Below are 14,254 nucleotides of genomic sequence, written 5' to 3' on the forward strand. Positions count from 1 at the left end.
CACCTATAGCCCCAAAAATTTGTCGAGCCTATTAATGATGCAGGGTTTGTGAGCCTAAAGTATCATGGCGTTCGCATGCTCCACTTGGCTGTTCGTTCATGGGTGAGCGATGGAGGCCCAGTCGACTCGAATGCCGTAGTCGTCGCAAAATCAGAGGAACTTCTTCCCAATAAAGAGTGTGCCATTGTCGGTGATTATGGAGTTTGGGACCCCAAATTTGTATATGACATCGAGGAAGAATTCCATTGTGTCTTCGGATCTTACTCTTGTTATGGGTTTACCTTTGATCCACTTGGTGAACTTGTCGATTATCACCAGAAGATGGGTATAACCCCTGGGTGCTTTCCTAAATGGCCCAAGAAGGTCGAGCCCCTAGGCCATGAAGGGCCACATTAACGGGATGGTTTGTAGCTCTTGTGCAGGTAAGTGTGTTTGCCGCGCGTAAAACTGGCATCCTTCATAGCTTCGTTTGATTTGTTGGGCGTCCGCAACTACTGTGAGCTAGTAGAAGCCTTGCCGAAAGACTTTCCCGACCAGTGTTCTGGGCGCTGCATGATGTCCGCACATTCCTGCATGGGCTTCCAGCAGAAGTCGCTGCCCTTCTTCTTATGAAATGCATCTCTAGAGAATCCCTGAGGTGCTGCACTTGTAGAGGATGTTTTCTATGATCATGTAGGATTTGTAGCACCTTGCTAGGCATCACGCCTCCGTTAGGTCATCTGGTAAATTCCCTCACGCTAGATATTCTATGAAAGGCACAGTCCAGTCTGACCTGGTATTCATCACCGCTTGGTCGATCACCATTAGGCCAGGAGGTCCCATGGCCTTCGGGTAGTGGTGGTGTTCGACCGGCAAGGTGGGTTCCACCTTGCTAGCCGTGCCTATCATTTGGTCATATGATCGAATGGCTCGCACCAACGGTTCATGCGCGTTGTTGATGAACACTCCTGACGGGGCTGGTCCCCGACTCAACGTGATCTTAGCCAGGGAATCAGCGGCTAGGTTGTCTTGCCTGAGGATGTGGTGGAGTTCGAGGCCATCAAATCTTTCTTTGAGTTTTTGGACTTTGTTACAGTAAGCCACCATCTTACTGTTGTGACATGACGCTTCTTTCATGACCTAGTCGATGACCAGCTCTGAGTCCTGATGAAGAGGCGATGGGTGCCTAACTCTGAGGCAATTCTGAGGCCATGGATGAGGGCTTCATATTCCATGACGTTGTTGGTTGTTCGGAAGTGGAGTCAGATGGCGTACTCCACGCGCTATCCTATCGGGGAGATCAGGACAATCCTAGCCCCTGCACTCATGGCCATGAGCAACCCGTCGAAATACAACATCCAGTATTCTTGGCAGGTCGTAGGTGGGGGCGTTTGTACTTTGGTCCATTCAGTGATGAAGTCCATGAGGACTTGTGATTTGATCGCCGTTCTTGGGACATACGTGATGTGGTAACCCATGAGCTCGGCTACCCATTTGGCCATGCGGCTAGAGGCATCGTGGTTTTGAACCACATCGCCGAGCGAGGCACACGCCATGACTATGATGGGGTGCCCCTCAAAGTAGTGCAGCAACTTTCATTTAGCAATGAGGATGGCATAGATAAGCTTCTGGATCTATCGGTAACGCACCTTAGTGTCCGAGAGAACTTCACTGATGAAGTATACTGGCCTCTAGATCTTGTGCGAGTGCCCACTTTTTTCTCACTCGACGATGAGGGCCACGCTGACCACCTGGGTGGTCGCGGCAATGTAGAGAAGGAGCGGTTCCCTCTTCTCCAGTGCTACCAACATGGGGGTCGTTGCTAGGAATGCTTTGAGCTTCTCAAAGGCCTCCTGTGCTTCAGTCATCCAGGTGAACTGGTCGGCCTTTTTTAGGAGCCTATATAGTGGCATGTCGCGCTCCCCTAGCCGTGAGATGGATCAGCTAAGGGAGGCTAGGCTCCCAAGAGCTTCTGGACTCCCTTTAGGTTCATGATGGGACCTAGATTCTCGATTGTTGTAATCTTCTCTGGGTTGGCTTCAATGCTTCGCTCGAAAATGATGAACCCGAGAAGCTTTCCCTTGGTGATCCCAAAAATGCACTTTTTGGAGTTGAGCTTGATCCTAAATTCTCTGACACGAGTAAAGGCGGCCTCTAGGTTGCTGACTAGCTAGTTAGCTTTCCTAGATTTTATGATGATGTCATTGATGTAGACTTCTATGATGTCCCCGATGAGTTCACCGAGGCATCGGTTCATGCACCTTTGGTAGGTGGCTCCCATGTTCTTGAGTCCAAAAGGCATGGTGACGTAGCAGTAGGCGCCGAATGGGGTGATGAAGGAAGTTGCGAGCTGGTCGGCCTCCTTCATCACGATTTGATGATACCCCAAATATGCGTCCAGGAAGCAGAAGGTTTCATAACCCGTGGTCGAGTCAACGACTTGATCGATTCACGGTAGCGGGTAGGGTACCTTTAGACAAGCCTTGTTTAGGTTGGTGTAGTCCACGCACATCGTCCAGGTTGTCACCGTAGTGGGTGGGATCGCACAAGCATCTAGTTGATCCATATCTAGATGATGGGTATCGTACCCGTTATCACCGTGGTGTGGTGTTGTCTTGTCGGTGCAGCATGACACAAGGATGGTGTTTGACTAGGCCGAGGTGACTGCTGTCCCCTTCATTCTTACGGGGTTAGTATGGCATGCTCGTTCCTGTCAGAACGGGCGTGTCGGGCGGGGCTTGTCCTCTTCCGTCCCTCCTAGGGGTCGTGATGAGGGAGAGGTCATGTGTGAGCGTCGTGCGGTCAAGGCTGGAGGAGGGGTCGTGGTTGACCTTAGCCTTGATGCATTCGGCTTAGTTGGACCTCGGTCGTTTGGGCCTTTGCTGATTGGCGAGTTGTGGGTCGCGTGGCCTGCTAACTAATCGGTGCCCTAAGATACCCTAGGGTTATAACCCCAACACCAACGGTTCGTAATATGAACCATTGGTGATGAGAGTATCACCGCCAGTTCATAAGAACGTCTAGGTCGATAAGTCTCACCGCCACTTTGTCTTACCAACCGATGGTGATAGTCCATCGTTACAGCCGGTTTGCACCACTAGCCGGCGGTGATGATGTGCTCCTCATCACTGCCGCCTCACCATATGAACTAGCGGCGAAGACATTTTTACCGCCAGCTCGTTGTATGATACGGCGGTGATAACCATGCTATAGTATAAATAAATTCATAATATTTTCAAATAAAGTCAAATAAAAATGAACTTTATATCAAAGTTGTAGATCTCGACGCAATCGACAACTTTATAGTTGATGAATTTTTCATTTGAAACCATTTATGGTCCTAGAATTCTGTTTCAAGCGCTCAAATTTTTAAATTCAATGTTTTGAATTGTACAAACGACCCTAGATGAAAAAATGACCAAAACCAAAGTTGTAGATCTCGATGAGATATACAACTTTATAGTTGACAACTATTTCATTAGAAATCATTTAGTCTCAAATTTGCATCTGAAGTTTTAAAATTTTAAAAAACTAAAATTTTTAAACAACCTCAGATGGAAAATAAAAAAAACCAAAGTTGTAGATCTTGATGAGAACAACAACTTTGTAGTTGATGAGTTTTTACTTGAAATCATTTGAGGTCCCAAAAGTCTGGCGGAAGTTTTGATGTTTTAAAATTCAAATTATCAAATGACCTCAGATGGCAAAACAACCAAAATCAAAGTTGTAGATCTCGATTAGAACAACTAATTTGTAGTTTATGACTTTTCATCTAAAGCCATTTAAGGCCCTAAATATTCATTTTAAATCCTAAAAAATGAATACTATAGGAATGAATATGCTATATAGACACAAGTGACTTAGGGGTGGAGTGGTTAGAGAAGAGTGGTTAGAAGAGCTAAGGACAAAGGTCTCAAGTTCAAATCTCAGCACCATCGCGTACCATGAAAAATAGCGTGGAGCTAGAGCTGGTGAGGGGCTTCCTAGGATTGAAATAATTTTTTTGCTATTTTTTGGCCTGTTTTTGGGATTTTTGAAAATTCAAATAAGTGATGGCTGGTAAAAGAATCAACTGTGATAAGCTAGTGTCATCACCGGTTGCAAACCGCCTGTGATGAGAATATTATCACTAACGACAGCTTACTGTCGAGACCGAAAAACGTTTGTAAAGGTCTTTACGAATCACTTATGATAGGTCTGAATGTAGTAGTGGTTTACCTTTGCTGGTGCTCAGGATAATAAGTCTGTGACTTGACTAGAACCCAATGCAACGACCGGTCCTTAATCAACACGGATAGGAAAAACAATGTTACTAAGCTATGCCCCATTGGCCGCGGGACACAACCTCTTACACCTCACAAATACCCATACCATATCCCTGCCCGATCTCTATTTTTCTTTCACTATTTTATCATAAGAGTGATAATAATAATCACCTATTGTGAGTAACAGCATGTTACTTAAGCTACCAAAAATCTTAAGCATAGCAGCTACTCGCACCTGTACTAGTAGGACTCATAGGACATATATATTTATGCAGGTGGTTTCCATAAAATGCCTGTAATATAAATGCACATCATAGATATATATATTTAGTACTTATTCAAAATAAGGATTATGCACCGAGGCTTGCCTTGGGCAGGCGCGGTGTCAGCTCAGTCAGTCCGTGGCGGCTCCAGGACCTCTCCTGTATGAGGATCTCCTTCTCGTACTCTTCAATCACCTCTTTGTACTCCTGCTCACCCTCAGTCATAAACTCCACCAACGCGTTCTCTACATGCATGCAATGATGATGCAACACTTAACATTTTAGCAACAACGGCTCTTAAAATAACAATACATCTACCAAGGTACTAAGCTAACTCTAATGACTAAGATGCTAAGCTACCCATCCTTTCCACTAAACAAGAATGAAACATTCAAGAATTATCTTAGCAACCAAAAATGCATTACTTACTTTATTTATGATTTCATATATACTAAAATAAGGAGTACTTAGCTACCCTATTTATCAACCTATTCTAAGGCTACAAAAAATTACAGTGAGCACATAATAATATAATGAATCTACTGTAAAAACTTCATGGTCAAAGCTATTACCAATTTACCACAAAAATTCCTATAGATACTAATCTAAATAATACTAAACACTCACAAATAATTTAATAGCTGCTGGTATCAATAAATATATATATATGAACTAAATACACTAACAGATAGAGCATAATTTTAGGTACCTAACAAAATTGGTTTCACAATTTTTGGACATCTACAGAATTTGCTATAATTTTCTAAAGATCAGCTCAAAACTAAATTAGGAAAACATTTGCTAATTCGCTGAAAAAAGGAAAACCAATTCTCACGCGGCCCATTTGCGTGGCCCGCAGACACGGCCCACGCGTGAGGCAGCCCACGACGGGGAAGCCTGAGCGCGCTGGTACTGTTGCAAAAACACCTCTAAACTTTGGGCAAACTAACCCGCAGTCCATGTCACTATTCCTAGAGAGAGAGCAACTATACAACGAAACCCTCGGAAACTCCCTCCTTTACAACTGCATGGTCCTCAGCCACCCGCGCGCACGGCGGCACGGCGGCAATGGCATTGGACGGCCACGCCGGCCAGCTGGGACCCACGCTGGCTCCACTAACAGGCTGACCTCCATCTACAACCCTAGCGCCTACACTAGCCTAGGCTACCGGAGTGGCAGACCTCATGGAAGTGGTGACCACAGCGTGCGGCCATGCGCAACAGTGGCGCAGCCATGCCAGCCACCCTAAGCCACCGCGGGGTGAACTAGCTAGCGCTACAGCATCACTATCTTACCCTGGTTGTGGCTGCGGTGGTGGTTTGGCCGGAGGTTCCCCGAACAGGGCTAGCCACGTGCGGGTGGTGGGATGCGGCGGTGCTCTGAGACGGCGCGACCACGTCAGTGGCTACAGCGAGGCGGTAGAGGTGCAAGTGAGGTGCGTAGGGTGAAGTGGAGGTGGAGGCGAAGTTCATGGTGAAGATGGATTGACTAGGGGTGGAGCGGTGGGTGGCTGCCCTCGGCCACAGCCGGTCCCGGCCTTAATGGCACGACGGAGGGGGAACTTCCAAATTAGAGTTTGTCGTGGTTCAATTCAAGGCGGGGTGGGGACAGTTGGCACGCGGACATCAATGCGCATACACGGGCACGCGAAATTGAAGACAAGTGCCTGCGCCCTGGCTCACCGTGGCCACAACGTTTGAGTACCTTGGCGTACTATAGATTGGACATCTGATAGTATGGTTAGTTTATACAGGTCTGTGTTGATGCTAATGTCCATTAAATCATTTGAAAGTGTTAATGCTATTTATATTAATAATTGTAGGAATTTTTGTGGTAAATTGGTAATAGCTTTAGCCATAAATTTTTTACAGTAGGTTCATTAGATTATTATGTGCTCATTATAATTTTTGTAGCCTTAGAATAGGTTGAGAAATATGGTGGCTAAGTACTCCTTGTTGCAGTATATATATTAAATCGGTAATAAGAATAAGGATGCCTTTAGTTGCTAAGATAATACGTGAAATGTTTCATACCTGTTTAGTGGGGATAATAGTTAACTTAGCATCTTAGTCATTAGAGCTAGCTTAATGGCTTGGTAGATGTATTCTTATTTTAAGAGTTGCTGTTGCCGTATTACTAAGTACTGCATCATCATTTCATGCATGTAGATAATGAGTTGGTAGAGTTCGTGACCACGGACGAGCAAGAGTACGAGGAGGTAATTAAAGAGTACGAGGAGGAGATTCTCGTATAAGGAGGAGCCCCGAAGCCACCAGCGACTGACTTTGTTGACATCACGCCTGCCCAAGGCAAGCCCCGGTGCATAACTCTTATTTTGAAGGATCACTGGATATATATATGTGATGTGCATTTACGTTACAAGCATTTTATAGAAACTACATGCATAAAATATACCTACCTATGAGTTCTACTAGCATAGGTCGAGTAGCTGCTATGCTTTAGTTTTCTATAGCGTGAGTAATTTGTCGTTACTCACAATAGGTGATTATTATTATCACTCTCATGATAAAATGATGAAAGGAAAAATGGAGACTGGGTAGGGATATGGTATGGGTATTGGTGGGTGTAAGAGGTTGTGTCCTATGGCCAACGGGGCATAGCTTGGTTACACTGTTTTCCCTGTCCGTGTCAGTTAAGGACCGGCCGTTGCATTTGGTTCTAGGCAAGTCATAGACTTATTATCTCGAGCACATACGTGTTTATGGGAACAGGGAAGGCTCATTGCTCTCTTGTCGTGGGTTCTAGATCTTTTTGGACCGACTGATTAGTGACGGGGATGATGGAGGTCTAAGCACCACACTGAGTCCGGGACTTATGTGTGGAGGCTTGGAGTCCAAATTTGGATGGGAACCTAGACCCCTTGATAGGAGAGTGGTGGGTTGGTTCTACTTGTGCTCGGGGTACAAGCGGGACGTGTGTTTCGGGGTACCTAGCTGGGCACATTGATTCATGAATCGCTGGGCAATCCGGTACGACTTGTCTATAGTCTAGCACCGTAGTAAGAACTGGCAGATGAAATGTGGTGAAATGGGACTGTTTGCTCAACTCTTGCTTGAAACTAGAACAGGTGTTTACATAGAATGGTTAATTAATGAACTAATCATGACTGCTAATAAAACACATACCTAAGGATTTACTACTAGTATTACTTTTTGCAAAAAGAAAAACCAACAACCCATAAAGCTTAACAACCCATAAAGCTTATCATATCATTTGGAGTCGGAAAATTATTTTCACTAGTCGGATAAGTCTTGCGAGTACATTGTATACTCAGGGTTTATTTACCCATGTTGTAGGTACAGCTTTAGGAGTAGCTGTTGTGTGAAGGATTCTTCTAGTGGGCACAGACGAATCCTTATATATTATCGATAGATGTTTATTTTCATTCCGCTGTTTAATTTCCGCACTCTGAATTTGAAACTGTAATAATGTATTTTTAAGTACTCTAATTGTATGAAATGGACCAAGTATTGTGAACTCGTTCTCATTATTGGATCCCGGAGGGAAAATATGGATTATTCGAGTTCTCCCTTAGGGTGCGCTCGAACAGAATCCGCCTGATGTAGCTCGCTCTTGTGGTGCTTAGTGTCTGGTGGAAGACGAGCGCCTCCGTAGGTGTGTTATTTCGGACGGTTCTGCCACAGCCTCAACGTAGACATATGACAGTAGTAGTCTCACAAGAAAGGAAATTGCCCCGACCCTGCATGGCTGCTCTGCCCGGCTCTATCCCACGCTCCTCCCTCACAGGTTCCTTCGGGTCTTTTCGGCAAATCCAGAAAGCACATGTCACGAAAAAAATTAACAATAAGGAAAATGTTAACGTTCACCTGCAGAACGTTGTTGTGCCCAATTGCGTGCACCCCAGCGCTCCAAGATCAACGGTATTTTTTTCTTTCAAGGAAAATCGGACAAATCACAGGAAAAAAACAGCAATAAAATCCTAATGCCATCTATGTGCCATCTAAGCTTATCTTTCGCGTATCGTAGGCATAAAGTGATGCGACAATTAAAGTTGATGTTTTAGTTTTGCATTCAAATTTAGAGTTATATTTTAACTATCTATCTTTCGTGAAGACTTATGTAATATTGATTAGAACATTATGATTGCGGTATCTATTTTAGATAACAGTATAACACACGCTCATACATATGTTATCGTGTTATTATGTGTTCCTGTTGCAATGCACGGGTATTTACCTCGTCTTTTCTATCTTAGATATGTGTAGACATATATAGCTCTCGTGTATTAAAAAAACAAAGATTTTACATGGGTCATCCGTCCATGTGTCTGGAATGGCAGATCTGAGAATTAATACATGAAATAAATTTCCAAAGAAAAAGAAAGAAATGCATAGTCGTCTCACAGGCACACTAGCAGGAGCAGCGCTGCCTTAATTTCAGTTTCCAGTTTTTCACACATTATTTCATAGCGCTTAACTTAATTGCCACACGCTCGTATATTGCTATGTTCTTAATTATAAATGAAATCACACGCGACGATACAAACGGTGGATCAATGGAGCAGTACGTCGCCTTATCAGGCAAGAATGTCCTCAAGCGGCTTGGCGTTCGGCACGGCGAATTCCTTGACACTCGGCACGGTGAACTCCTCCGCATTCGGCGCGGCGAACTCCTTGGCACTCTTCTGCAGCTGCTTATCGGCCTTGGCCTGCTTCTTGAGCTTGGCAAGCTCAATATCGCGCGCCATCTTTCGGTGGTACATCTCGGCGAAGGTGATGGGGTCCTCCAGTATGGGTGCCTCCCTGTCCCGCACGGCCAGCGGGTACACTGTCGAGTCGGGCGCCGGGTTCTGAAACGTGGCGATGGACAGGCGGCTGCACTTGGAGTTCACCACCGCCTGGTGGTCCGCGTTCTTGAACCTGCCGTTGCTCAGGAGCTGCACACGAATGCATGCACGTTCATTGGTCGTCATACGTAAGCACCAGCTAGCAAACGGCAAACGGTGATCCAGGTCCGGCCGCCGTCGCAAACGGCAAACGAACGAACGGAGACAACTCACGTGGCCGTGGTCGCCGAGGTTGACGACGAAGGCGCCCTCCACGGGCTGCACGGTGATCCAGGTCCGGCCGCTGTCGCGCGTGGCCTGGAGGCCGCCGACGAGGTCCTGCAGCAGCAGCGTGATGGTGCCGGGGTCGGTGTGGCGCTTGAGCCCCAGCGTGAGGTCCGGCTGCGGGCACCTTGGGTAGAAGTTGACTACCACCTTCTGGTCCATGTCCACGCAGGCCTTGGCGAGCGCGTCCGTCTCCAGGCCCATCGCCTCGGAGAGCACGCCCAGGAGCTTGCCCGCCAGGCCCATCAGCTGCTCGCTGTACCGCTCCACCACCGCCCGCCAGGCCGCCGGCTTGTCCGGCCACCGCGAGTAGTCGCGTGCCTTCACCGGGTACGAGAAGTAGGTCACGATCTCACGCCAGTCCTGTACCACCTCCCCCTGCAAAACCACACGTGTGTGTTGCATTGTGCTCGGCTATTTTATTTTATATAAAAGTACTGTTCTATAGCTAGCCGCAAAATAAGTTATTCTGTGACCACTTTGAGTTACAATAATTACTATACTAATTTACGAGATTATGGTAACTCCCTCATAAGTGATTTACTATAGCATTACGGTAAGTATCATCTTAAATTATAGTAACCCATGTATCGTAAATGGTTATTTATTATTATCGTAAATTGATACAAACATTATCGTAAATCAAGGTGATCATAGAATAAGTTATTCTATGGCCAACTGCAGAATAGCCCTACCGTGTATATATATATATATATATATATATATATATATATATATATATATATATATATATATATATATATATATATATATATATATATATATACTGTTTTGCTATAATACACCTAGGTACATCCTGTATATAGAATGCACCTAGGCCGACGGGCGCACCAACTTGGAGCAACCAGCGCGCCCAAGCAAACATGCAGTGCATGCTTCCCTAAGTTAAGTTGTATCTTTCACCTAACACGTAAAGCCACCTAGCATACAAATCCCACTAGACTGCATACATGCATGCATGGAATTTTTTGTTGGTTTGAATCTTTGAAATAAATTTTCTTCTAAACCGTAACCCCGATTGATAAACCGTTTGTTGCATCCGACTCAAAAAAAAAATATTCTAAGCAAAACTAGATCCAATATGGATATATTTTTTATCCTTTAAGCGAGTTGCATGTCAATGTACTACCGATTGCAACTCTGTCTACCACCTAGTTGCAACTAGTTATAACTCTGTGTATTATATGCATCTGGTCACTATAATCACGCCAAGTTGCAATTCTGAGTTGCAATCATATCTGAGTAGCAACTGTGTTGCAATTGAGTAGTAACTAGTTGCAATCAGTAGTAATTGGTTTACAATCGAGTAGTAACTAGTTGCAATCAGTAGTAATTGGTTTGCAATTGGGTAGTAACTTGTTGCAACCAGTAGTAATTGTGTAGTAGCGAGTTACAACCACTACTAACTAGGGTTGCAACTGGACAGGTGCATCTACCAACTAGGTTGCAAGTGAGTACTTGCTAGCTGCAATTGAGTACTAACTGGTTGCATTTCTATTCAGTAGGAATTGCAACCATACCTGGTTACAGTCAAAGTAATAACTGGGTTGCAACTAAGTAGTGAATAATTGCAACCAGAAGTAACAATATTACACTAGATTATAACTAGTTGCAACCAGTGCTAAATACGCTACAGCCAAGTTGCAATTGTGTTGTAGAAGTGCTTGCAACTCATAGTACAACATATTGCAATTACGTATTTGAAAAAAAAACTTTATCAAATACAACCTTCATGGATCTTATTTTGTTAAGCATATTTTTTTCAACAACCTACTTCAAATAGATCTAAGATCGGATCTGTGGTTTAGAAGATATCGCATTTTTTATTTGGAATCAACAAAAGATTCCCTACATGCATGCTTCCTGATGGGTGGGTTGAGTTGTTAGGTGGCATCACGTAGTTGGTTGTCTCCATTTAGTTTTACATGCAGGAGCGTGGACTTACCTCGCGCTTGCCGCGCTCCGCACATCTCGCCGCTCGCGCTCACTTGTTGGGTGCACTCGCTTCACAGAATGCACCCAGGCGCATTTAGCCTCGTCATATATATATATATATATATATATATATATATATATATATATTAGTACTATATGGTACCTGGGTATCAAATAGTTATTTAGTACCCAGCGTCCTATAAGCCTGGCAAACAGGCCCACACTCCGTTCGGGCTTCAGGCTCATAGGCCCGACCCACCCACCGAGGAGGTCGAGCGACAGCTCCTAAGCTCCCCCCACTCACCCACGATTTCTTTGCGGTTTCCAGACCACGTTTGCTCGGTCTCCTCCTCTCCCTCCGCCGGCACCGTCCGCGCCCTCGCCGTAGCGCTGGTGCTGCTTCACGGTCTTGCGCCTGCCGCTCCTAGACGAGCGCACGGGTGCCGTGGTCTATGGTCTACGGTCGGCCCTATCGGGGGCGGCGCGAGCAGGTGAGCAGGCGGCGCAAGCGAACGAGGCGGCCGGCTGTATCGGGGGTGGCGCGAGCAGGTGAGCCCTGGCCCCATCTCTCCCGCCCTAAACTCTCTATCTATCTCACTCCACGCAGATCCAAGGTGGACGCGCCCTGATTCGCGTGTGCTCTTGTTTTGGCTTGTGGTCAGTGCGCCTACTCGTGTACGAGGACGGGAATGCCAACTGCGCCTTAGACGGCATGCCGGAGCTCCTCCTAGATCAGGACCCTACCGAGATCCGCACCAGTTGAGCAAATCTCAACTTCGCATGTCCTTCGGTTGCTCATCCGTTATGTCGTATCTCGCCTGTGTGCGTGCATGTGTTTGACTAAATTGCTCATCATATGATCGATGAAAAGCACCAGAGACAACCATGAGTGTCCTGTCGTAGTTGTCTGCTTGTGTGCAGTTGCGCCATGAGAGTGACATAGCGGTTTGCATAATCGCATGGTTATGCTGTATCTGCCTTGCCACTTTGGACTTTGGAATACATTTTTGTAGCTGGTATTATTATGTTGTAGTTGCTATATGTTTTTTTGATCGAGTAGTTGCTATATGTTGCCATAGAATGCCCAGTTTTTTTTTTGTGCCTTTCAATTCAATGAACTCACTAATAATGAATAATGATGTTAAATCTATACTTGTTTCTCATGTTGAATATGTGTCCCACAGGGTCTTTATGGTGCACTCTTTTGTCTTTGGTTATTGGTAGTTTGCCTTGTGTTTGAGAGGCTTCTATTCATTTCTTTTCAGGTTTAAAAATTGTTAATTCGATCATAGTTAATTAGCTCTAAGATAGTGCGTGGGAATATTCCATCACGCAAAGGAGCATGGTTGGTTAGTTTTAGGAAGAGATTTTTGACAATTTGATTTGTAGGTAGTTGGGAAGGATTCTCGGAGTTGTTAATCTATTATTTGTTATCTTCTTGCAGGTATTATTCTAATTTGGTAACTACTGTATTTTTTATATATATAAGAACAACCACGTACACGCATTCATCCATCTGCCGGCGACGCTTACCTGGAGGTGGCTGGAGACGATGAAGCCGCCCTTCTTGCCGCCGGACATGTCGAAGCGGAGTTTGTCCTCGGGCGGGAGCGCGAAGAAGTCGCGCGCGAGGCGCGCCATGTCGGCCACGAGCGCGGCGTCCACGCCGTGGTCCACCACCTGGAAGATGCCCCAGTCCTCGCAGGCGGCGGCCACGCGGTCGCGGATCTCGGTGCGCCGCACGCCGTCGATGCCCTCGAGCGACACCACCGGCACCTCGTCGCTGAAGCGGTCGTGCGGCACCTTGGGGCGCTCGTCCTCCTCGCGCACGAACGACGCGCGCAGCGTCGCCTCCCCCGCCGCCGCCGTCGGGAGGAACGGCACCGCGCTGATGCTCACCGGGGCCATGTGCCTTCTCTGCGTCTGCGTCCTCCTCTCGTCGACGTACGCGCCGCTGCCGCTCAGGTCGTGATGCTCCGGGATACGCTGCCGTTTCCCGCTGCTGCTGTTTACCACGGCCTGGGCGGCGTTAGCGTTATATAGCGGCATGGGGTGGAACGCTAGCTAGCCGAGAAGGAGATCCACGAGACTGTTGCACATCACTGTTCCACTGTGTACGGAGACGTTTAGTCTAGTTCAAAGAAAGAAAGAAAAAACGTGCACTAATACTGACAGATTTTATTTGTTTTTCTTTAAGAAATCGAGTTATATCCTTGCTATTTACTATCATTAAGCCGGCGAGCTTTGGCCGCCAGCCAGGGTGGCCACGTTGGCCGAAATTCCCCTGGCCGTCCGATTCTCCGATCGATGGCCCGTGTTGGCTCCACCGCCCGCAACAGTACGCGCCCGCCCGCTACGAAGCCCTCGACGGATCTCCCCGACCCTGTCGACGAAATATGGTCGGCAGTCCAGCCGAGGGGGGTGCCCGTGGTGGTAGATTGTCGGTAGACGGTGCGTGTAATCAGGAACCAGATGGTGACACAAGGCGCAGAGACAGCGATTTAGACAGGTTCGAGCCATCTGATCGACGTAATACCCTACGTCCTGTGTCTTTGGTGTATTGTATTGAGATATATACAGATTAACCTGTTCTCTAGGGGACCCTTGCCTCTCCTTATATACTCCGAAGAGACAAGGTTACAAGTAAAGTATCCAATTTGGTACAATTACAATATAGCGTGCTCCGCACGCTTCAACT

At 46.3% G+C, this 14,254-nt stretch overlaps 1 protein-coding gene across 1 annotated transcript; it reads right to left on the reverse strand.

Moving 5' to 3' along the window:
- Nucleotides 1-8,775: 8,775 nt before the first annotated feature.
- On the reverse strand, nucleotides 8,776-13,548 carry LOC136473396 (flavanone 3-dioxygenase 1-like). The gene is made up of 3 exons (XM_066471044.1): nucleotides 13,090-13,548; nucleotides 9,550-9,978; nucleotides 8,776-9,426 (listed from the first exon to the last, which is right to left on the reverse strand). The coding sequence occupies exons 1-3, from the start codon at nucleotides 13,462-13,464 to the stop codon at nucleotides 9,067-9,069; spliced, it is 1,164 nt and encodes a 387-aa protein (XP_066327141.1). The 5' UTR covers nucleotides 13,465-13,548; the 3' UTR covers nucleotides 8,776-9,066.
- Between the last annotated feature and the right edge of the window lie 706 nt (nucleotides 13,549-14,254).

Source organism: Miscanthus floridulus, chromosome 8 (assembly GCF_019320115.1).
Source record: "Miscanthus floridulus cultivar M001 chromosome 8, ASM1932011v1, whole genome shotgun sequence".
NCBI lineage: Eukaryota > Viridiplantae > Streptophyta > Magnoliopsida > Poales > Poaceae > Miscanthus > Miscanthus floridulus.